At 40.0% G+C, this 24,614-nt stretch overlaps 1 protein-coding gene across 4 annotated transcripts in view; it reads right to left on the bottom strand.

Moving 5' to 3' along the window:
* pcdh19 (protocadherin 19) overlaps window positions 1-24,614 on the bottom strand; it is a 56,865-nt gene that overhangs the window by 11,696 nt on the left and 20,555 nt on the right. For all 4 annotated transcript variants that reach the window (XM_077247903.1, XM_077247901.1, XM_077247904.1 and 1 more), the window contains exons 3-4: window positions 13,745-13,803; window positions 10,944-11,116 (exon numbers count right to left, since the gene is read on the bottom strand). In XM_077247903.1, coding sequence (XP_077104018.1) covers window positions 10,944-11,116; window positions 13,745-13,803 — 232 coding nt within the window. The remainder of the gene's footprint in view (window positions 1-10,943; window positions 11,117-13,744; window positions 13,804-24,614) is intronic.

Genomic DNA, 24,614 nt, shown 5'->3' with positions numbered 1-24,614 from the left:
AAGGTAGTGTATATAAATATATGTTAATCAAAAGCCAAATGATTCATGAATTGACCAAAGCAGAAGTGGCTGTTTAAATCCAAAAAAGGAGAGTCAACTTAAAAATCTTAACATCCTTTCCAACAAACTGCTATTGCTTCATTTTCCTCCAATTGCTATTTTTTTATTCAGTGGGAATAAAGCCGATGCCCTGTTCCTGTCAAGCTAAGACTGACAGAAACGTACCTGGACACAATGCAACCCGAGAGCATAAAATCAGTGTGTCTTCTCTTCAACAGCTGGGCCCAACTGCGTCAGCCGAATACTAATATCTCCAGACTGTCATCCCCTGTGAGACGTGTGTGAGCGGCCTGCTTGCATAGACTGTGTTACATAATTAATGCAGTGTGTCTTCTCATTCAGGCATGTTCACTGTGTCAGCCTTGGCTTTGCGTTTTATATTCCGTTTTATCTTGTTTTTCAAGCTGGCCTATCTCATTCGCTTTCTTTCATTCTTTTGTCTTTCTCTTCTTCTGTCTCTCACTCTCCTCTTCATGCCCATGTCTGCCTCTTTCTCCTACTTTCTTTTAACTGACTCCCTCATTATTTCCCACATGCCCCTTCTGCCTCTCTCCTTCTATCACATTCTTTCTTTTCAGATAATGCAGAGAGACTGTACACAGTCTGACTGCTTGTTAACGTGCCATTCGTCTTTATTTTTCAGAGTTGATTTTCCTACGCATATAAAGACGATTGGGAAAGTGCTACCTGTAATGTAAGAACTGCATTCCATCAAGTCATCATTGCCCGGCATGACAAGAGTCAGCAGCCAAGAGGAGGAGCCCTGCTGGCTCACCTGATGCTTATTGTACCGCAGAAGTAATATAGAGCATTGAAGTCCAGGTGCAGTATAGCCGTGCCACCTCTAAGTCGGTAACCATCTGTCCTCGCACCAGTAACGCCACACCCTGTTTTTTTCACATCCATTTGGACACTTATAATATCCCTTTTTATTCATATTTCAAGAGTTTTCACTCCCCACATGCCCAAAACAGCAGCTCTGGCCAATCATTGCAAAACATGGTGTAATACTGAGTAAAATTGACAGGCAGAGCGACACTGCATCTGAAATGGCAGCAGACCTTGCCTTGAATCGCAGCCAGACGGTGGGGAGGGGACATATGTGATTGCTCATCTATATGCTGCAAAAGCTTACCTTAAAGAAAGCATGAGTCACGCACTGACACTCAGCAGTGGGGCGTATTCCTCAGTGAAAACCCTGAGATCACAAACAAGAAGAAAAACAGAACAGACTAATGTCCGACTCGAGTTGAGTCAATGGAAGTTAGTATGTCATTAGCGATGGACGTCACCCGGTTGTGCCAGAGGGGTGGGTGGGATTGCGAAAGGCACAATGTGGGCAGTGTTGCTGTGGCTGAAGTTAATTGGATTTCCTTGGTGCCCACTCTAGGCCACATGCGGGGCCGTGACATTAAATGCCCTTATATATGACAGAAGAATAAGACCAAGTACAGAGAAAGCCACTAGTCTAAGGAAGCCTTACTGACAGTCCCCAGTCACCTCTTGTGCTCTTTCACAATTCCAGCTCAACTGGGGCAGAACTGGACTGCAGGGGTGGGCAGCTTGAGTTTGGCATGAAAAGTGCCCCCAGAAAGTAGTAGGACACTTAGTCACACTTAAAAAAGGTATGATTTTCATTCAAGAATATTAATCCATTAATATTATGCTAGCATAACTAATTTTCCTTTTCTTTTTATTTATTTTCGTGGATGTGCTCTACCATTCAGAAGTTTGGGATCAGTAAGATTTTTTTTTTTAAGAAATCAATATTTTTATCCAGTAGGGACGTATTAAATTGATTAAAAGTGACAGTAAAGAAATTTGTAATGCTGTTTGGCGAGCATAAGATGCATCTTTCAAAAACATTACAAATCTTACTGACCCTTACTGAAGTTTAACACAGGTGTTCAAGCCAAATAACCCCTGGTCTTGCTTGAGGATCAAAAGCAAAGCCCACAAGAGGAGCTCTACATGGGAGCTAATGATCCCATTAAGGCCAGAGATTAAATTAGACATCTATCACCAATGCAAAATTGTGTATGTGACAGCATAGATTTGGATGGAGACATATTAGGCTGCCTTTTTACAACTTTTGTGATGTTAATGTGACAAAAATGATGAGCAAGAATGCACAATATGCTTTAACAAAGGGCCTGAGCCCCCGCTGTGATGTTTGGCCCATTTGATTGTGTTGATCTCTAGTCTTGCAGTGCAGCAGCCCATTCCAGCCTACTCTTTAATGGATAGTGCATGAGAGCAGGGGAGCATCATTAAAAAACCCATTTTGAGGCCTCCCTGTCTCCCATTAAACTTAACAGCCAGCCTCCCCCATTAGTTTTTATACTCCTTTTTAAGGGGTTGGGGGCAAGGGCCCTAAAACCATGAAGGTTAATTGGCTACCCAGAGGATGGAGTGATTGAGTTCAATCTCCTCTTTTTGGAAGCCTTGAAAACAGACCATATTGGCGGCATGTAGGAAAACAAAGTCTGTTGCAGTGGCACGCTCCGAATGCAAGCCCCACTGCTTTTTTTTCCTCTGAGGAAAGTGATTGCTTAAGCTCTGGGGAGAGCTGACCGCTTTGAGGAAAAGAAAGGAGGGTATTTGCACGTAAAAGGGTTGCTGAGGTTTTCTGCTTTGTGAAGCTGACATTATACAGAGATAACGCCTTTGGGCAAAGTGGGGAGACTCCCAGGGTTTGTGGCCGTAACTGAAGTCACTCACCAGTTCCTGTCTTTAATCTTTCATCAATAGCTGATAATCTGTCATTTTTATGCAGGAGGAAACTGAACTAAATTTTAACCCACTGAGATCATCTGCAATGGACTGAATTAGAATGCAGTGAGGACAGAGGGATGAAGCAGTGACAAGATGAAGGCATCCCTGTGAACTCGGTCAGTCGTTTCCAACAGCACGGTCATTGCTTCGATGGCAGGTCTGCGTATGCATTTCAGCCGATCATTTATGTTTACACCAGGGCAAATGAATATACATCAGAGTGACAGGAAACAGAAAGGGCAGCTGCCCAGGGTTTTAACCTTTTCGTAATGGCTGTAATTACCTCAGATGAGCAGAAGGCGTCATTTTAGTGTTACGATTCAGAAGTGGTAATACGGGAGAAATGCAATGCCAAAACGGGTTGTATAAAGACAAAACAGGAAAATATAGCATGTAAAGGGAATGGAGGATAGCTTCTATTCACTCAAATGCATGCTGCATTAATAGGAAAGGGGTTAAAAGAGAAATTCTTGCACTGCCGCAGTGACAGAGCAGCCAGTTCTCCCTTGTATATTTTCCTCCTCTCTCTTTTCTCGCTCACACCTCCCTCTCTCTTTTCTACCCAGCTGCAGTGATAAATGTCTCTTTGTATTCTGGACAGAAAACTGCCGGGTACAATGTACTTGTCAGAAGACAGCTGATTTTTTTTCCCTTTACCGCTGCAGAGTTTATTCGTAATCTTTCCCTGAGTGAGCGAACCCCGGCGGTTCTAGAAAAAAATGCAATACAAAATTGACATTTGCTCAAGTAAATAATGTGTGCAACAGATTATCCTGTTTGTATAAGCGTGGGTGTGTTTTGTGAGGGCAGTACGCTCTTTCAATCAGCGTGCATTTCGGTGTACACGCATGTAGTTTTGTCCGTAAGCGTGAATCAGGAATGTTTAGTTTTAGTGAAGCTAGTTGAGCAATGCTAATGGGAGTTAATGGAGTTGAGTCGGACTTGCTGTGGGCTTCATGCCACCAGGGATCTCAACCTGCCATCTATTAAACCAACTGCCTACAGATCGAGGCTCACTTTTTGGCAACACTCGCCACACAGTCCAATCCAATCCCTGTCAAACAGAGCGGCTGTGAGGATGAGGGTCTGGTTCAGCTCGGGATCGGTGCTGACTGGATAAATTTCCTAGTTCTCGGTATGTGATCTGCAACGTACGCGACGCCTACAGGATTCAACAATAAGGATTTTTTTATTTTTTCTGCTGGTCCTGCTCATATATTCACTGACTCCAACACAAAATAATTTTTAATTTGTATTTTTATTTTATAATGTTTCTTTATTACATTAATGGGAATGTTTACACATCTGTTTTATTTATTAAAATATATTCTTTTTATATTTGTAATTATATTTTGTATTTTTCCTTTGACAAATGAAAATTTGCAGCAAACTGGAAATGTATACAATGTAATATCTCCATAACAAAAAGTTTAAATCTGCAAGGCATAAAAATGAATGTAAAAGATCAGTGAATGCAAACTTTTCAGTGACAGCGCAGCACTTGCCTGAAAGGACAAGTGACGATCCCATAAACTGACCCCAAAATCTCTGACGCTGGCACCCCAGTAATAATTGTTATGATGAGCCCATTACAATCCAAGAGCCCTCCACTGGGATGGACTTTGTCTCACCTCACTATTAGTTACATTCCGGTTAGAGCACAGTTGGGGATGTGATGTGGTCAGCTTCATTTTCCCTTCTGCACCCAAGAGGATGCTTTGCCCCTGGGCTTTTTTACTTGTGGATTTGCATGACTGCGAGAGAGAGAGAGTGATGTGGGTTTGGATAAGGGCCACAAGTCAGGAAGGACCAGGAGTGTACAGAGCAGATGGACATGAGGATGAAAGGTATGTGGCAAAGAAATCCAGCGTCGTTAAAGACAACTCTCCAAAAACACAGATCAATCAGGATAGCACAATTTGGCACACTGCAGACAGCATGGCGCCGCGTTTCAGTTGACCTATCCATCTATCCGGCTAAAACCCTCACTCATTGCTTTTCCTTTTGCACAGTCCCTCTCTCATTAACCCCTTAGATGCACACTTTTTCATTTCTCCTTCCTTTTAGTCTCCCAAATTGACTTGAGATTGAAGAGCAGCGGTTGTTTTTCACAGTGACTATCAAACAGCACATTACCTTGCCTTAATCTTCTCCTCTGCGTCGTGGGCCAATCTCTCAGTATTCCTATCTGCGCAGAATTGTACCCAGTTACATACGTGTTCAACAAACAATTGGAATTCAGCCTGTTTTCTGAGGAGATTATTAACACACAGCCGCAAGCATTGGTCCTGAATAAGCAATGGAATCCTGAGCCTTCTGTTCCTCACCGTCCCGCTCTTTCTCGCCTTCCGTGAATCAAAGCTAGGATTGTCTGGAAAATGAGCTGTCAACTGAGGGTTCACAATGAGATACATCAACCTCATTGCCAACCCTGGAAATAATGAACCGCTCCCCCCCCCTCTGATTTGTTCAATAAGCTTCCCATAACAAGTGCAGAAAGATAAGAAGCCCCCCTCTTGAGCTGATTAAACCCCGTTGCGAGTATTCAGAAGAAGGGTTTTGGAGATTGGGGATTCAAGGCAGAGAAGTACTACCAAGAGTTATGTGATTGTCTGAGATGTTTTCATGTTTTTGAGAGGAAGGCACACCTTCAAAGAGAACGACCTCAAGGCCTACCTGCCAGTGCACTGCGCGAAAGCACTGAATAAAAACACGATTAATTTCCTCATTTTTACACAATGTTATGAAGGTAACCGCTGGAAAGCTAAGCTATAACACCAAATGCAAATAACAAAAATGCTTAAATGCAGGAAAGTAAACAGCACATTTAAGAGGACATTCACACGTTTTTTTTTAATCACTAGTCTATTTTACACATAGATGGACCAGGTCAATAATCAGGTTCTGCTTCTGTTTTTAAGACATGACATCACACACAGCCAATGTTCTTTTTAAAAAAAATCTTAGTCTTTTAGTCTTTATAGTTTTAGAATTTTGATGGATATACAGAATCCTTTAAATGTTGTCAATATTTCATCATGATATTCATTATTTTAGTCCGTTTTACTCTGAATATAATTTTAGTAAACAAAAATAATAAATGCACAATTAAACCAAATAATATTTGTTTTTATTAATTTACATTTAAAATTATAGTTGGAATATTTGAACAATAGTATTCTTTCTAGATTTGTCTTCAAAATCTTTATTGAATTGTTAATGTTATTTTTTCTTGTCATACTTTTGTCAACATTTAGTTTTGCAGTTAGCCTCTTTAAGGCAAAAATGTGTGAAGGATTGACATTTTCATTAATTACATGCCATGCAAATGTAATTAAATGCAATAAGTCCAAATGATATAACCATTTATTTATTTATTTATATACCTGTGTCTCATATCAGGCAGAAACTCAGTGAGACTTTAATGTCTGATTCAGTCAGATGTTAATATTAGTTTTTAAGAGAAGTCAGCTGTCATGATGCACCCTTGAGGCTGCAGTTTAGTTCAGAGTCAAGAGAAAACCGCACTAGACTGTCAAAGACATCATTTCTCCTGCTCTCTGTTTATCTGACTCGGAGTCCTCTCTCTGTCTTTATCTGTTCCTATCTTCATTTCGACATCTGTCAGCATTTGCATTAGGCGATCAGAGAGCCCCTCCCCCGCAAAAAAAAAAAAACCCAAAAGTTTGGGGCGAAACTGGAGTGCAAAACCTGTTATTTATATTTGTCAATTATTTTAATATGAGGAAAACTGCCAGGAAAGCTGAGCAGTACAGTGCATATACAGATTTTGCCAGTTACGTGTTGAAGAGATTGAGAGGGTGACCGAGGAGGAGGAGTTTGTGATGGGTGAGGGGGTCCATAGGGGGTGATGGAGACAAAAAAGGAAACTCTTTTATCAATTTCATCAAAATCAATTAGAAGCCAGAGTCTACTGATGGGCCACTGGGTGGTGGAGGGAGTGTGAAATCCTGGGGCATGGGAGGAGATACAAGCCCGTGGGGACAGAGGAATTGATGAATAAAAGACTCCCGGGGTCGGGGACACTCTGAGTGGAACATGCTGGAACCCAGCAGCTGCAAATTGAGCTGCCAAAGCTCCTCAATCTCCTCTGGGGGTGGGAAAAAAAGAGCGAGGAGAAGAAGAGCTTAATGGTGACTGTCATTTTGTCTGGTGGGACTGGGAACTCTACAAATAGCCTTCAACCAGACCTCTGGCCTAGAACAAAGCAAAATCAGCAGTCAATCCTTGAGATTCACAGATTTGTTTGGGCCCGTATGGGGCCGTAAATGCTCTTGAAGGGATGTGGAAAGAAAATGCAGACGTATGTTTCATGTTTGTATGCTATTTCTATCAGGTACCATCATTCTCAAGAGGCTTTTGCTTGTAAACTGATGTATAATTCAATGCAGGGGGGCTTTAAACACAGAGGGAAGGGTTCAGTCAGTGACTGATCACTGTAAGTAATTATGCCCTAATTCAATCATTAGTCTTGGCTCTTGACCACCACAGCCCTGCTACAGTAGCATTAGCACCATCGCCTACGCTTTCCTGTCAAGAACACACCATATCCCGATAAGTGCAATGTTTTGTGCCATAGAAGCCTCCATAAATTGCCGTATTCTTGAAAGAAAAGGAGTGCAAACTGCAGGAAATAGACATAGATCCTGGTAATAGAATAAAAAGGCTATGAAGAAGGCACCCCTGAGGAAGTTTGTGTATTGTGTATTAAGAGACTGTAGTCCTAAGAGGCCTTTTTTCCTCCGTTCTCACACTAGATCTCGCAATGGAAGAGAAGTTGGGGAGGAGCCATTTTAAATCGGAGGTAACACTGTGTCCCTGGTGCAAACGTTAACTTTTCAAAGAGCTGCGTGAATCATAAACATTTACAATGCTAGGGAGCCTGGGGAACGAGACAGGAGGGAGCTTCCTAACCCTCAACTTCCTGCCTCTGTTTGTTTCCAGGAAGAATGAGGGTAAAAAAAAACACATAAAAACAAAAGCAAAAAGGGGAAACAAAGTACTGTCTTTATATCCAGACTCTCTGTTTATGTCCTTTGGCAATTGCAGTTTAAACTTGTTTCACTGTACTAGAACAGTTAAAGGGTAGATCAGAGGTATTCCCACTACAACTGCTATATGCCTTAGTGTCTTGGTGAATGAGCGTATCTTTTTCCTAGCGGGAAATTCAGCCTTAGGTTGTTTTTTGGGGAATCTGTGATTGTCTACATTTATTACACTAATACCAAACTCTGGTGTAGCACCTTTTATGATACAAAATAAGGTAAAAGAGCCACTAAACATGAGGATCTATCCGTTCGGCAAACAGTCCACCTGAGATTTCTGAAGCCGCCTCATCCTGGGTTTGAGAGATTAATTTTTTTTAATTTTTTTTTTACATTTTATTTGATTGGGACAGTGAATTTTAATGAACATAACATGGAGTACATGCATGTAAAAATGCCGGATTTTAGCCAAAGGCTAATTTCCATCCGCAGCCCCATGGGCCAGGATCATAGAACTCACAAAACATTGCAAAGTAAAATTTTACATCTACAGTCAATTCATAAATTAGCTACATCCTATATACAATATTCACCCAAGACTACATTCAACTTCACAAAAACACTCATCCATATACACGTTACAACAAAACAAATTAAAATAAAAAATAAAAAATACCAAAACTAAAACAGATAAAACCTACATACTAGCGTGTACAGCTTTGATTTGCCCATAGCCATTTTTTCAGCTGGACTTTAAACAAGCTATATGTAGTACATTCTCTTAGTGTTTCGAGCCAATTTAGTCAGTGAGTCAGCTTTAGCAATATAATAAATTGCAACAGTTCCTGCCCACATTTTTATAGTTATAAGAGTTATAAGCCATGAACCAAACCAACAAGCAAAGAGGTGAATCACAAAACAGCAAACTTTGAGGGAAAAACTTAATGAGGAAAATATACTACAATCCCATTAAGCATTGCGAATGACAATAAAATAAAAAAAATATGGAGAAATGTAAAACTATTCATCCTAATTTTGATTGATTTGATAAAAAATGTTTTGCAGAATAGTGGGTAATGTAGTTTTTCACACAGAATTTTGCTGTTAAACATGGTTATTTAAAATTTTTTTTAAAAAATAATGTGAGTTGATGGTTTCAGCAAAAACAGAAAGTGACATGGATTTTTATTTCTGGAACCCAACAGTTGCAATTAGAATTACAGAGATTGTAATGGCGGATGAATTCCATTATATTTCTGCATATGTATTGTCCATTATCAGTTAATTTCATAATTATAAACAGGCTATGATACATCTCTGCGGATATAGACTTTTAAAGGACTCAAATGAAAGCCGTCTGTTCACTGCATTGCTTTCCATTGGGGTAAAGGGGCCAGTAACTGCCGCAGAATAATATGATGGAAGACATGCCTCAAAATGACATTAGTATCAGATATTTGTCACCGTCTAATGGCTTTGGTTAAAACCGATGACAGCGACGTTGAAGTACTTGCTCACTTTGCTTATCTGCTATCCTTTATTTTCAATGTTTGCTTGCTCATGAGCAGATAAGAGCTTTGCTAATGATAAAATGGCTGACCTGGAAAAGCTTCATCTATTTGTAACATCCTCTGTACATTTTTCTAGTTGTGTCCAATTATGTAAGTGCTGAGCTCAAGGGTATGTCAGAGTGCATTTTATGAGTCCTATACTGTATATTAATTTCTCTTACAGAGAGACTTCTACAACAGCTTAAACTGTAGTCATGAGACATACTAATTGTTCATTACACGTTGACAGGAAGTTGGCGGTGAAAGAAATGCAGAAAGATCTCCATCATGGAAACCCAGAGGCTTGTAATTCCTCTCAGTGGTTTCCATAGTGCAGACATAACATGGACACCACGGCGAGCCTAGCAACGCACAAACAAATTTACATATAAACATTTAAATGGGAGAATGTTTCCTCCCTCCGGTTGTCAAGTAGCCATACGTCGTGTGATTCATCTGGAGAACAAACCGGTTAATTATCCTGCTGGAATTAGCCATAGAGCACACGATCTGGACCAAATGAGATCTTAATTGGTTCACCTGCCAATTCTACATAATTCAGGCTCCTGCTTTACAGAGGGGAAAAAACACAATGAGGAAGAACAAGCTAAATTATTTTATAGCCGTTAACTCTGTCTTTTCTTATCCCTAGCTCTCTTATTGGGCTCTTCTTCTCTTATCCCTAGCTCTCTTATTGGGCTCTTCTTCTCTAAGCAAGACACCAAGATCTGTAAGCGGCATTACTATGACTCAGACACAGCCAGGCTTGATTTAGCGCGTCACAGGCGAGCCACAATGCCTCACGTTCTTTAAACTCCTATCTGAGATTTTAATGACCATTTTTTAATTTTAATAACGATTTTAATGATTCATCTCCCTCAGAAATGCTCCATTTTCTATTCAGCAAATGTCAAGCTCTCATTGTAATTCAGAAAATTGGTTGACTAATTTCCATCCGACAAGAATAGAGTTTTTCGCTATTGACTATTAGCGGCTGCTAGAGGTGTTCAGTTGTTCTAAATTACATAGATCAAAGGCTGATTGAGCATGACAACACAAAACAATCGGTGCAATAAAACCATCCTTTGGTCTTCTCCGTGCTTTGATTCTCAGTAGCGCTGCCACTCGTCGCTCTATAACTTTGTAGCATTGAGTGGCAGTAGCTGAGAGTGAACATGACCTCTTACTGACTCCTGCCATCATACCGGATGTCTTTAACGGCAGTCGGAAAAAAAGAAACATCAACATTAATTCCCTGCTAAATGATCCACATGAATTATGCATGAGGAGACTGCGTGATATGTAGATTTCCACCTTCAACCTTTGTCAGCCTAATTGCTGCCATTTAGGTCTGGATCTGACGTGTAGCAGTCGACTGCAGACGTTGCTCACATCCGTCAATAATGTTCTCGGGCTCGTATCAAAGACTCCAGGAAGAGAAGTGCTGCCTGTCCATTAGAGAGGGCGCCTCTGGGCCAACTCTGCCTGCGAAGCTAAGTCTTGCTTTTTTCCCCCTATATGCATTCAGCTAGTCAAGATCTTTCTGTCTTACCTTGGTCATGTAGCTGCGAATTGTTGGGGAGCACGGTCATATTCAGTACGTCGTTGACAGCCGTGTCAGCGTAGTGCCCTCTCTGAACATCATGTTCGCTGTCGGTTTGGTCGCTCTCCTCGTGCCCGCTGTCCTTCAGACTGTTTCCTTCCATGTCCTTGAATGTTGACGTGCTACAGCCAGGTGAAGGAGAAAAGACAAGAAAGAAGGATAGTGTTATTTAACTGTCAACTTTGGTTTCATCATTCACTCTCTCTTCACCCCGTGCTACCTTTATTTATCTTCCAGCCACACAGAGAGTGTAGCTGAAAATAGGTGTTTTTTTCACAAATTCTTATATGGTGGGATAAAGGATTGGGGGTCAATGGCCTGCACTCACTGTGGCTGTGCAGAGCTCTTTTGTGTTGCTTCGGTCAAAGTTCCTACATTTTCTATAGACCGTTTCAGAAATACGTCTGTTGATTGCAGAGGCATTTATGGGGTAGTTGAAACTCTGTCATCATTTTCCAACCCTTATGTCAGACACTCAAGCTCTGGCTTTCTCTCGTCTATGTAACATTCTCTTTAATGAAAGTAAATGAGGTCTAGGGTTGTCCAAATCCAAAATGACCTAAAAAAATATGATAAAAGCGGTGCATATGACGATGGATTTGTGTGAGGAACAGACCAAAATTAAGGCATATTATATAGTAATGATAATGTAAGTTAATAAAAGTGGTCCCATATAGGTATGTCCTGAGATGTTAATATTTTAAATTTCTTCAGAACAATGTACAAAATTACTTCTCTGAAATACTTTTATGATACTTTTTTGTCTTTTTAAAACTTGATTGCCTCATTTACTTTCATTGTATTGACACAATTTTTGAATCTACTCACAAACGTTGAATCTGTTAACATTATTTAATAGACCTGAACAAGTACTAACAATGAACAGTTTTATTTGTATTATCTGGCATTACAAATTATGAATAAATACTGTAACGAAGGTACTGCTCATTTTTATTTATTTAAGGCATTAACCAGTGTTAACTAATGGAACCCGGGGGGTGTGTAAAATTAACTACCACTTTATAAAAGTATATTTATAATCATGTGAATCGTTAAATAAAACTGCACAGACATAGATATCTTGTATAACACCCCTGCATACAAGATGAGCCATCAATATTTATGATTAAGTTTCCTGGAAGAGAAGTACTTTTGAATTTTGACAATCTACTATTCTTTTATTGCATAGTTGTTGTTTTTTACTTAAACAAAATCAGGCCACTTCCTCTTATTTAGGAGAACTTATGTTGGTCACATAAACCCCTGGATGTTTAAAGAAAGAGAGGATGTTTTAAAGAAAGAGGTTTAATAATTTGAGCAAACTGTGCTTTCCCTCTTTACCCACATTATATGACTTGATAAAGCGAGAGGGGTAAAAAAAAAAGCTGCCAGGAGACAGCTGCAGTGAACAAGCCTGATTTCCCTTAATTTGATAGTTAGCCCAGTGGAACACATTCAGCCTCTGAAGCAACAGCGAAGATCAGAAACGCATGCATACACATCCACACACTGACATACATAGACAAAAGCATCTCTGCAGCCTCTTCTAAGGAGAAAGAGAGGAGGGAGAGAATTCTAGCAATGTCACTACAATGGTGGTAGTGCAGCCTCTGATTTTATCAGTCTAATTGCACCTGTCCCAGTCTGTGCGCCCACAGGCTCCGGAAGGGATTTCTTTGTAGTGTCGCAGAGCCAAACAGTCGACACTTGAATACTCTTTGTTTATGTAAACATAGGCAGTGCTTTTTTAGAAGATAAAATTGCTGTAATTGGTTTGAAAAATGCGGTACTGAGGTAAACCGTAATGTTTTTTTGCTCCAGGTAAAAGAGGAATTAAAGTCCCTGTGCAGATCCGTAGCAGCCAGGGCCCCAGGCGAGCAAGGACCTTCATTAGGGACGTCTGCATGCCAATGCTCCATGCCAGTCAATAGCCTCCTTTTAGGTGGACTGAGGAATGCTAGCCAAGTCCTGCCAGTACAAAGGATCTATTGTCCTTGCTCTTTTCTTCCACAGTGCAAAATAACGTTACCTTTTCCTTATCTCCGTGGCCTTACAAAGCCCTCCTTGTGTGCACTGAGGAAGAATCCTTTGGAATTCCAGGATTAAAATTCATGTAGATTTAGCTATCAGATTAACATCTACACAGATGTAGCTTAACCGCCCAAGTCTCCTCCGCTCTGGGCTACAGTTTTAATATTCTCTAACATGTAATATGTATACACGTTTGCAGGGATTTGATGGAATTATTCATATTAGGAAAAAAATAAAATAATAATTCGAAATATTTGATGAGTATGTGCTTAATCATTTACAGTACTGAATTATTAAAGCTTAACACTGGCCATTTATAAACATTTTGAGGATTAATATCTTGCCTATACAATATGTGGCCAACCCTAAGACTTTATTTTTTGGTGATTTTTAATGAAAAATGGCATCTTAAAAGGGCCATATCATAAGTTTTTGTTGTTGTTGGATAAAAAGTGTTGTAATTTTATACTGTACTGTAATTGTATGTCCACCCATTGAAACTAATATGCAAAATATCTCATTCCGAAATATCTGACACTTGGTACACCCAAAGCAGAATATATAATATAATACTTGTATTGCTCTTTGCACATGCAAATAGGATGTTTAGCATAATACAAAAGAAAATATGAAAAACAAAACAAGCTATGATCTGACCGCTTTAAGAACGCATCAAAATAAGTTAGATAAGTTAATCTGATTGCTATATAAAGACATACCTTTTAATTAGGTGTGCTCTGCTGTTTACATAACTGGTGTCAATGGAATAATTCTCCGTCTGGGGGAAAGAGACAGAATTAAAGAGGGAGAGAGAGAGAAAGAAAGAGAGAGAGAAAGAACAAAAATGAATTTAATTATGCAGCAACCAAAATAATGTCACCAGTAATTGCCTTTCAATATAAATGTTATTTTACACAAAGACTCTAGTTAGCTGCCTGGGCTTTCAAAGGCAAACTCCCCCATTCTCTTTCTAAGCACATGTGGCCTGTTCCGCTGCAGTGAGTCTGCTCCTGTCGTCACTCCTCCAGCCTCCCCCACCCAAAAAACATCCTTAGTCAGACCACGCTCTTCCAAATGTCATTAAGCCAGACTGGGAAATAGAGGAGGGGTGTTGGGGGTTGGAGAAAAAAGTTTCCTCTCTTCGAGTGCTGCTTTTACTCACAATACTTTTGAAGATGCTAATGTGGAAATATCAAAGAAATAAATATACAGAGGGAAGAAATTAAGAGCGTGCCAGGGGATTTTTTTTTTAAACTTTGCAATTGCAGATGAAAAGGCCTCAATGATCTGCATTTGATGACTCTTTGACCCACATTGAGAAAGAGACTTCAGAGTCTTCTGGAAAGCAGCACTTTTTAAATAAATGACTAGAAGTACACAGTAGAACTGCGTGATATATTTATCGAGTATTCACAGTATATTTGTGGCGGTATTGTTGGGTTTGAGAGATTAAATCAACATCATGAATAATGCAAAGACTTCATTGCACTTCATATTTGGTCATTAAAGTTTGTAAACAGCATGACTAATTTCACAATCCTCTTTGACTTGTGACTTGCAGGAATTAGAGTGTTGAGAAAGACCTGTTCCTATGTCTTATTGGTAAGTTCAATTAATTGACTAATGAATCACTTTAAACTGTTCATTTCAGTGAATCGGAACTCGAGCCCCCGGTTTCACAGACAAGGCTTAAGCCTAGTGTCAGACTAAAATGCCTGCTTGAGCCGTTTTAACTGAAACCAACTTGCACTGACATATCTTAAAATGTGTTTCTAAGACATTGTTTATAAAAGCTACTTAAACGTCATAATTGAACTAAGGCCTAATCCTGGCTTAATCTAAGCCCTGTTTGTGAAACCAGGCCTAGATTCAACGTTTCATTTGCTTGGTCAAAAAGTCTCCACAGGGCATTTCTCATATTTAAAATGATTAGTATAAACATATATGCAGCTTAATATCACTGTAAATGGCTGTTGCTTAATTGCTGCATAAAAGGATAAGAAATATTATGTTCATTTAGTGGAAAAACTGGCTGTTTTCCTGTTTGGATTAAACATTTTTAATCTAACTGGCTACTATTGATGCATGTATTTTCAATTGGGAGAAACCTGCCTCTTAGATTCAACTTCAAAACTGAGATAGAAAATAATTCAATGGCTTCCTTCCAGGGGTAGTCTAGCCATCAGCCCCTCTGACAACAGCAGTCACCCAGACGATAAGAAGGTTAATGCAGACAGTGCAACAAGACCAATGATTATGCCGCCAGCCAGGGACCTCCACAATCCACACTAGCTGCTGGGAGACAGATACAAGCTATCATAATCACAGACGGAATAACTCTGCATAAAGATCTATGATCTCAAAACATGCCCATTTCCTTCATCTGTGTATATCACCAGTGACTATGAGATCCCTACCGCAAAAGTAGTACATGTCAACAACTATATAAGTGACATGTTAGGGGGATTAATTTCACAATTGATTTATTGGATCCTACTTCTGGAAACATACTTTTAATGGTTTTTGATATTATATAAAAGCAGCATGCGTAGCAGATTTAGCCCGCCAAGACCAAATACATTAACGTGATTGTCATGATTTAATTAATTTTAACAATACATATTTTTAAATGAAATATGTCATATCTTTAGGGGCCTGTTAAATATACTTAAATAAAATAAAAATAAAAAATCTTGTTTTTCTAGTGTAGTAATGCTCATCACTGTCCACCTCAGATCTTCGTCCATCTCCAGTCAATAAGCTGCTGCTTACTGCCTCACCTCCACACTTCTTAATTACCTCCATGCATGATAATATTTTAATTACAAGTGACGGGTGACCAGGCGTCTAATTGAGATGTTTGGGCTGGTTAAAACTGTACTCACTGAAGGTTAACGTTCTCTTGTGTGTGTGTGGGGGGGGGGGGGGGGATTTCCTTTGTGGGTGTTTGCTATGTTTCTAATTAAACCTTAAGTCATTGTAATCACAGAGATAATTTGTAAAAAGCAATTTTAATTAACATTATATTAGCAGACCTCAGTTTGGAACATACACTTGTTTGTTCTCGTTGTAGCTCACAAGTTAGTTATGACTCCATTAATATCAAAGTAACAGGCATGAGCAAATAGTTCAGAACTGAGGTGTATATATACAAACCTCAGTTCGGAAATATTTGTTAGATAGATAGATAGGTAGGTGTGTGTGCGCGCGCGCGCATGTGTGTGCACGTGTGTGTGTTTTATGCCACCTTTAGTCCTTGTGAGAACACATTACAGAACCTTTCCATCTCTACAGTCGTCCACAAAAAGACTAATGAATAGCGGACTGAGTAACAAGGGGAAAGCTTCATTAAAAAAGACAGAATACAAATTTCCAAATGATGTGCCTCTATGTGGCCGGCCCATAATTGGTTCTGAGCGGCGTTATACAGATCCCTTCTGGGAGAGCGAGAGGCCGTCCTACTTGTCTATCTATACGAAGCTATGCTCTCACTCTCCTCGGCCACGGCACTTAAAACAAATGAGAGCACTGTTGAAACGCAGTTACACTGCACGGATCACTAACCCTTTTACAAGAAGAGTCACTGTCGATGATGCAGGCTCCGTCATCTCAGCAGATTTCCTTCTGTTGACATTTTGATCTCTCCGCTTATATCAGAATGGGCTAATTGGAGTAATAGCTTCAGTTATGCAAATGCAGCTGCTGTTCCATGGAGGCATCTCACTGCAGGAGATTACGAAATACGCTTCAGTACTGTATTCAAGCAGATATCAACACGTTCTTTGAAGAACGTGATAGATAAGTGCCATTATTCCACAATAAAAGCATCTATTGATGTGTGGTGATGATTCACTAATGGATCATGATAATTAGTAAGCTTCCCCCAAAAAAGGATATCAATTGTATTCCACAATGTTCTTGTGTTTTTCATTAATTCAGGTTGATGGCCAGAGGTCATTTAAGAGGCGCCCTCGGCCCTTAGAGGTCTTTATGCCAAAGAGCTTCCATGCATTAGCAGCAATCTTCCTGTAAAGTAATGTACTGTATGCCTACACCGCTGACCGCCATCAAATCATAAGGACTATCAATATTTCTTTCACAGAGGTTGGGTTTCAGGCTCAGAGATGAGGGTTGCTTAAACTACAGACGAGCTGCCACAAATGGCTACTTAATCAGGTTCTACAATGTGTTGTTATGATCCGAGCGGCCCCAGTTTGGCGGACAGTGTCACCCTATCCCCGTAATTATTGTTGTGTTTCTTCCCACATACTTAAGGGTCTGGTGTGGCAAATCGCACCCTAAGAGCTCTGTGAGCGAAGGTGGAAGGGCCGGAGAGGAAAGTAATGGAAAGGGGGTGGTAAACGAGACCTTCAGAGAGCAAGGTGACACCCTAACCTAATTTCTCTCTCTCTCTCTCTCTCTCTCTCTCTCTCTCTCTCTCTCTCTCTCTCTCTCTCTCTCTCTCTCTCTCTCTCTCTCTCTCTCTCCTCCCTCCCTCCCTCCCTCTCTCTCTCCAACCTGCAGCCTCTAACCCCAACCGAACTCTTCCAACTTCAGCTAGTGGAGAGGAAAAGCAATCTCCTCGCTTAGTTGCCGCTGTGAGATTTGATTTGCCTTCTTCCCAGCGTGACAATTGGTTGCATAGTCCGGATGCGAGACCGTTCATTGTACAGAGGCCAGATGCAACGAGCGAGCGGAGCAGGAGTTCTTCAGGTGGCAAAAAAATGGGAAAATAACATGTCACGCTGCAATTTATGTATTATCTCTTCTGAGACTGATACATCAGCCCGTACTTGCATTTACACATGCAAATTATGCACTAATTCAAACTGTACGCTAGAACAGCAATTAATAATTATCAGACTGTACCATTGTTTTCAGATAAAATGCCTATTAAAATCATTCCAGGACACAAAACTAGTTAAATTAAAGCTCAAAGCATTTTTTTTTTTTCATTTTAGGGAGTGGTTGGGGATAAAAAAAATTAAAAAACGTGTCTTGAAGATCAAGCGAGTTCCCTTTTCTTCTTTCTAACTCAACTAAAGTTCAAATGCTCCTAATATGTCACAGTCAGAGGTGGAAAAGCATATTCTCCTCTGAATACCAATGCTGCGGCTATATATATATATTTTTATTTATTTTTTTTTTATTATTTTTTTTTATAAAAAAAAAAGCATTATGGATCACATGAACTAAAAAAGCAATATGAAGGACCTCAATTAAAGTTAAACCATTCCATTAACTCATTATAATCGCAGTTTGGTGCTCGCAGTTATTTGGAAGCTGACTCTTCAGTCATCTTAAAGCTTATTTACACAGTCCCAAGAGTGCTGGGAGGAAATCGGTATTCATAATGAGTCCTGTTGTTTATTTACCTCCATCCACAAGGAGCTTACCGAGGAGAGGTTATCATGAGGCAAAGGCAGGTAGTACATAGCTATTTTCTTGTTTAAAAAAAATGGCAAAACTGGAGACAGGCTTTGTTGAGCAGGGCTTAGTGATATGAGCAGAAATGAGCCTGTACCAAGGGTGGCATTTTCCACGCAGGCTTAGGAGATGTCTATATATCTACAAATGTATTGCTGCAGTGAGGCTGCAGAGAAATTACGTGTGTGCCGTTTGACTGTGTGAATAGAACAGGGGAGTCTCTCACCCGCCGGCATATTGAAAGCCAATCTCAACATGGAGTCGCTCTGCACAAACATCACACATTCTTCCTTTTTCCTTGTATGACATACAGGCCTTCCTTTACTTTAATTTTCATTGTTTTCTTGCCTCCTACTCTCTTGAAGCCTTCTCATTTCACCCCGCCATCTTTTTGGTGGGTCTGCAGCATCTCTAAGCCGCTCGTCTAGTTCCACGCGGCACCAGTGACGACAGGAACGGACCACCGCAGCTTCATCTTCGCACCAGGTAGGAGTGGATTTATCCTTCCTTCCCCAGCTCAGAGAAACACAGCGCTCCTCAGCCCGGTGTTAGGTTGCCAACCCCTGATTATAGAATTTCCCATAGATCCTCTGCCATCTGCTAGATTATAGATTTCCCCCCTCTTTCTCTTCCAGACCCTGTGAGCCCTAGGGGAGGCTCGACAGTATAAAGCGAGGTGAAGGAGCGCCTCAGGCTCACCTTGGCATCAGGATGAGATTACGTTTTCTATTTCTGCCTCTTCGGCAGGAACCGTGATGAATATGAGGACTTGTTGACGTTTAATAGAAGCCGGCTACCTACAAACACAAATTATAACGAATCAATTGCTACGGGAGCCTATGTGACAAATAAGCTGCCATATACCCGAGATCATTCCACTTCATCACCTGTCAATTCACACTCAACTCAGTTTGGCCCGTTGCAAATCCATCTTATTATGAAAGGGAGCCATTTTCGAGGATAAACGCTTTTGGAGCTTTAAACTGGCTGTATGTTGTTCTGTTGTTTAAAAAAAAAAAAACAGTGGGTTCAAAGTGATTTGTATTTTCAAAAAACTACTTCCAAAAAAAATACGTAAAGGAATCATTTTTAAGCCTGTATCCTGCAATAACCTTCGGCATCGCATTATTCCACTAACTAAAACACTCCTCCATGGGTATGAAACAGTGTGTTACAAATGAGTAAACACAATACACTTCCCTACCCCATTCATTCAGCGTTGATTTTCCTGCAAAGTGTAGTAGATACATTTTCTTTAAGAAAACAATCAAAAAGCTCTCATAAACAACCAAAGCAGAAATGGGTATTTCCTAGCTCAACAGCTGCACCGTTAACAGAGAAGGGAAAAAGAAAATGCCCTTCTGTTTGATCCTGTAAAAGACTCAATCTACATATGCTAAGGGCTATAGGCTCAATTCAGTTTGTGTGTGATTAATTATGCATACATTAATAGCAGCTATGTTAATAATTCATAAGGTCATCATATGTCAGAACTCTCCGCCTTTTTGTGTGATGAAAAGATTTAAATAACCTTTCCTATCATGCATATCTGCATTCCTGCAAGGAGGGTCATACTGTTGAGTAGTTTGCTAATGTTAGGCCACATTCCTACTGTGACACTCGTTTCTGATCTACTGTACATGTGAGAGTGTGTGTGCGTACTCTGATATTTCTCTTTTACAAGAACACTTGGGTTTGTTGTTGGCCTGTGGTGTTTGGGAATTGATCAGATACTCTGTCCACTATAAATAGCTCTTTGGATGTTACAATATCCTTCTCAACCCGTAGTGTGTGTCTATGTGTGTTTCAAAGAATTCACAATCTGCTTGGATGCTTTACAGGAAGCATACTGGTCATAATAGAAGAAAAGTGTGTGTGTGATTGTGGTGGCTAGTGTGTGGGTGGGGGGCCTTGACTTATCATATTGCATTTTCAAAGGACAATTTAGCCATAGAAACTAATGAAACTCACAGAACTTGCAGAAGTCACTCCTATGGGATGTTATTCTAATTCAAATGCTTGGACTAAAATACATTCACTCCTTTTATTCAAAAGGCTCCTTGCATTCCACCTGTGGTCACCTGGGATGGAAAAGGAAAGTCACCTGGATGATAGATAATAGCAGAATGTAGTAGCCTTCAGATAAAAGGATGTGACACGCACAGGTTATTGAGGTACAGTCTTTATTTTCCTACTAAATTAGTAGAATTTTCTTTTATTTGTGGCTCTTAGTATTTTTAGGAAATCTATCATGACTACATTACTGTTCTAAAGATTGTGGTTAGTAATTGTTTGTGTATATACTCTCCAAGGCTGCATTTATTTGATCATTTGAGTGAAATATTATAATCATTTAAAATAACTGTTTTCTATTTCATTATATTTTAAAATGCAATTCATTCCTGTGATGGCAAAGCTGAATTTTCAGCATCATTACTCCAGTCTTCAGAGCCACATGATCCTTCAGAAATGATCTAATATGCTGATTTGGTGCTCTAGAATGATCGGAATAAAACAAAACATTTATCCTATTATTATAATTGTTGAAAACAGTTCAGTATTCTTTCAACCAACAGAATTCAACAGAACAGCATTTGTTTAAAAAATAAATATTTTGTAAAAATGTAAAAGTCCTTACTGTCACTTTTTATCAATTTGATTTATCAATTTATCAAACTTTTGAACAGTACAAATCAATCACGACTATTTTAAAATATAAATATATCATTATTATATAAATTAATTTTAAAACAATATTGTAGGTTTTTTGATGTTTTCTTTTAATCTAAATACGTAAAAAGCTCTGTTTGTATCATCTAGCATTTTTAATGTGGCTTGTTAATTTTCTTATTCTTAAAATTAGAGGTTTGCTCATGATAGATAGATAGATAGATAGATAGATAGATAGATAGATAGATAGATAGATAGATAGATAGATAGATAGATAGATAGATAGATAGATAGATAGATAGATAGATAGATAGATAGATAGATAGATATATCTATGCCAAACGACTCTGGCTGCACTGTTGAACATGAAGAGAGTGAGTGCTTCGCCTGTTATATTCACAGCTCAGGATGAGCTCCATTGTGCCATTTTACACCATAGTCATGCATCTTTCTGTTTCTCTCTCCCTCACAGACACACTTGCTAATACACACAGAGACTCATTCGACGGGCGTGAGCGGACATGAGCGATGTGAACACCTTTACATCAGTGTAATATCCAGCACTGTGCTCCAGTAGGGAGTGCCGACTCATCCATTCTGGATGCTGCTTTTGTTATGAGTGTAAATCATATATCTTGACACTTTGATCCAAAATAATGACATAGTATCTAGGGTTATGTTCTCCCAAATATCTGTCAACGTACTGAGATGTCTAACAGACCCCCCACCCCCATCCTCCACACACACTTTCAGCCCATTTGCCTCCCCCCGCCGAAAGCAAGGCACCTTTTCACAATGACAAGGCACAAAATCATCTTTCCAGGATTCTTTTTTTTCCCCTGTATATGGAAATTTGCAGCAACTCATTACAGACTCTAAGTCTCCCCGGATGTACTCCCTGTCTGTCTCTGCCTCAAGTGCACTTTCTCTTTCCTCACTCTGTCTTTCATTTCTCTCTTTTCCCCCTTTCTAAGATGGATTGAGCCAGCCTCCTTATTGACATCTCCTTATTGACATCCCTAACAGATGAGATGCAATGTGATGCAATGTGCAAACAGGAAGCGGTGCGAAACTTCATCATCTTTCACTAATCCCTCCAACCTTCCCCACTTATTCAAACAAACAATGTTTACTGCATACTTGGCTTCGGATCCTGGGCTCCAGAGCGATAGTGTAGCATTTAGCATAGGGTCTAGACATTTTAAGGTGATGCTAATATGAATGACAGATTCAAGCCTCTCTCTCTTTCCACTATGTAACAATCTAACCTACCCCTTTTCCACCAACGCATTTTAAGAGCCGGTTCGGAGCCGGTGCCTACTCGCGAACCAGTTCTGTGTTTCGCCAGCCAAAGAACCGGTTCTCGGCCAGGAAAACTGGTTCCAAAGCTGCACCAACTCTTTGCTGGACTAGAACCAGAGAACCGTTCTTTTACCACGTCATGCTTACGGCGGGGGCTGGGGGCGGGTTTAGATGTGTTCTAAACATCTTTTCTGACCGCAAAGCCAGGAGAAACATTTGCAGAAACACGATGTAGTCCGCCACTGTAATTGTTATGCTTGAAGTTTGCGCAAGCGTTTCTAGCTTTTTTTTTATTGAAAACATTATGTCAGCAAAGAAGAAAACAGTCACAATATAGAACAAATAAATGGAAAGAAAAAAAAAGACGCAAGACAGGGGTACATAACTAATCAGAAAAGATTACATATCAAAGGAAAAGATTAAAAGACTTACATATTTCAATTGTTTTTAAAGCCTTCTTGGAACACGAGTTAGAGATAATCCCAAAGTAATGTTGTACTTGCAAGTGTTTCTAGCTGAGACGTATAGTGACGTACACAGTGATGTAACGACGTCGTTCGCTGGGCGCTCTAGTCAGTGGAAAAACAAACCGGTTCTGAGAAGGTTCGCAAGTTGAACCAACTCCGAACCAACTTTGAACCAGCACCAGTCCCGAACCAGTTCTTTTTTGGTGGAAAAGGGGTAACTGTGGTTCTCATAAGGGGTTCTAAAAATCATTCACTTCTTCACATTCAAATCAGCCGCTTTAACAATACTTTGTTTCTCTTTATACTGTATGTAGCTGAGGGTCTTATTCCTCATCCTCATCTTTCTTTGTTTTTTAAAATGCATTTAATGCGTAAAAGCCAATTGAAAATGCTAAGTTAATATGTATAATGTTTAAAAAAATAAAAAAATTAAGACTTTAAACGTACCTGCCCTTTTAATACTGTTGGCTCCTTTATTTACATTTACATTTATTCATTTAGCTGACGCTTTTATCCAAAGCGACTTACAATTGCTATATTTCAGAGGTCGCACGCCTCTGGAGCAACTAGGGGTTAAGTGTCTTGCTCAGGGACACATTGGTGTCTCACAGTGGATTCGAACCCGGGTCTCTCACACCAAAGGCATGTGTCTTATCCACTGCGCCATCACCACCCCTAGTTTCTTTCCCCTTTATTTCTTAACCTTTTGGGATTTTAATCCATTTTTGGACAAAATTATCTGCTAAATATTATATTTGTATTTTTTAATCATCACTCAACATTATTTAGTGGCTACATTCTTTAACAATGTTTTGCTCTGTTTTTCTAGCAAAAAAAAAAAAGCAGATCCACTGCAATTAAAGACTGCGAAGATCCAAAAACCAACCCACGCCTTTCCTCCAAGCTCTTGTTGCAGTTTATGCCCTTATGCACTTTACCACCTTACTAAGCGCTGCTAGATGACATACGTAGTAGTGGCTGGGCGCTAATGCCATAATGGACAGATGGGAGGATAAAAACTCAACTGTAATCATAACAAGCTTGACCCAATCAGCACAATTCATGATTCAATACTATAAGAGTACACATACAGACACATCTGTTCCTAATATTTGAAATGGCCTTTTTTAGCAGCTGTCAGCATCGGGATTGAGAGCGACACTTTACCTTGCCACACATCAGTGGCTCATCTGTAGACCAATGAACAGATGTTGATCAGGGTGCTGACAGCCTGCCATCACCACTCCACAACATCTTCCCCTCACACCATTGCGCTGTGTGTTACACGAGGGACTGTCGACAGATATGGGGCTAATCCAAACATGCATTTCTTTGGATTTTCAATTAGCGATTTGCTTCAAAACATTCTCTTAACTGCACCACGACACTTATTTAACACCCTTCCCTTCACACCTTTAACACTGTACAAACAAACAAACCCACATAAGCAGAAATACACTTTACATGCGTGCTGACAGGCTCACACCCTTGTTTTACATTCCCACATCCTGGGCCCAACCACATGTGCACGCACACACACTCTCCTAAGTGGGCCAGTAGGGGTGCTTCTCTGCTCCAGCTCCCAGAGAGAGTGGAGCAGCTTGTGGCGAGGAGGGCCAGATGCTGCGGGCTTGACCCCACACCATTGCAGCAGCTGAAACACACCAGGATTATATGTGCTGACTTTCTTTAATTTAATTTGTATTAGACCATCTTTAGGGCC

This window comes from Siphateles boraxobius, unplaced genomic scaffold (genome assembly GCF_051911475.1).
Source record: "Siphateles boraxobius isolate OS27281-9 unplaced genomic scaffold, OSU_SipBor_1 3, whole genome shotgun sequence".
NCBI lineage: Eukaryota > Metazoa > Chordata > Actinopteri > Cypriniformes > Leuciscidae > Siphateles > Siphateles boraxobius.
The sequence above is the reverse complement of the archived record's forward strand: the minus strand, read 5'-3'. Positions and strand labels throughout refer to the sequence as shown.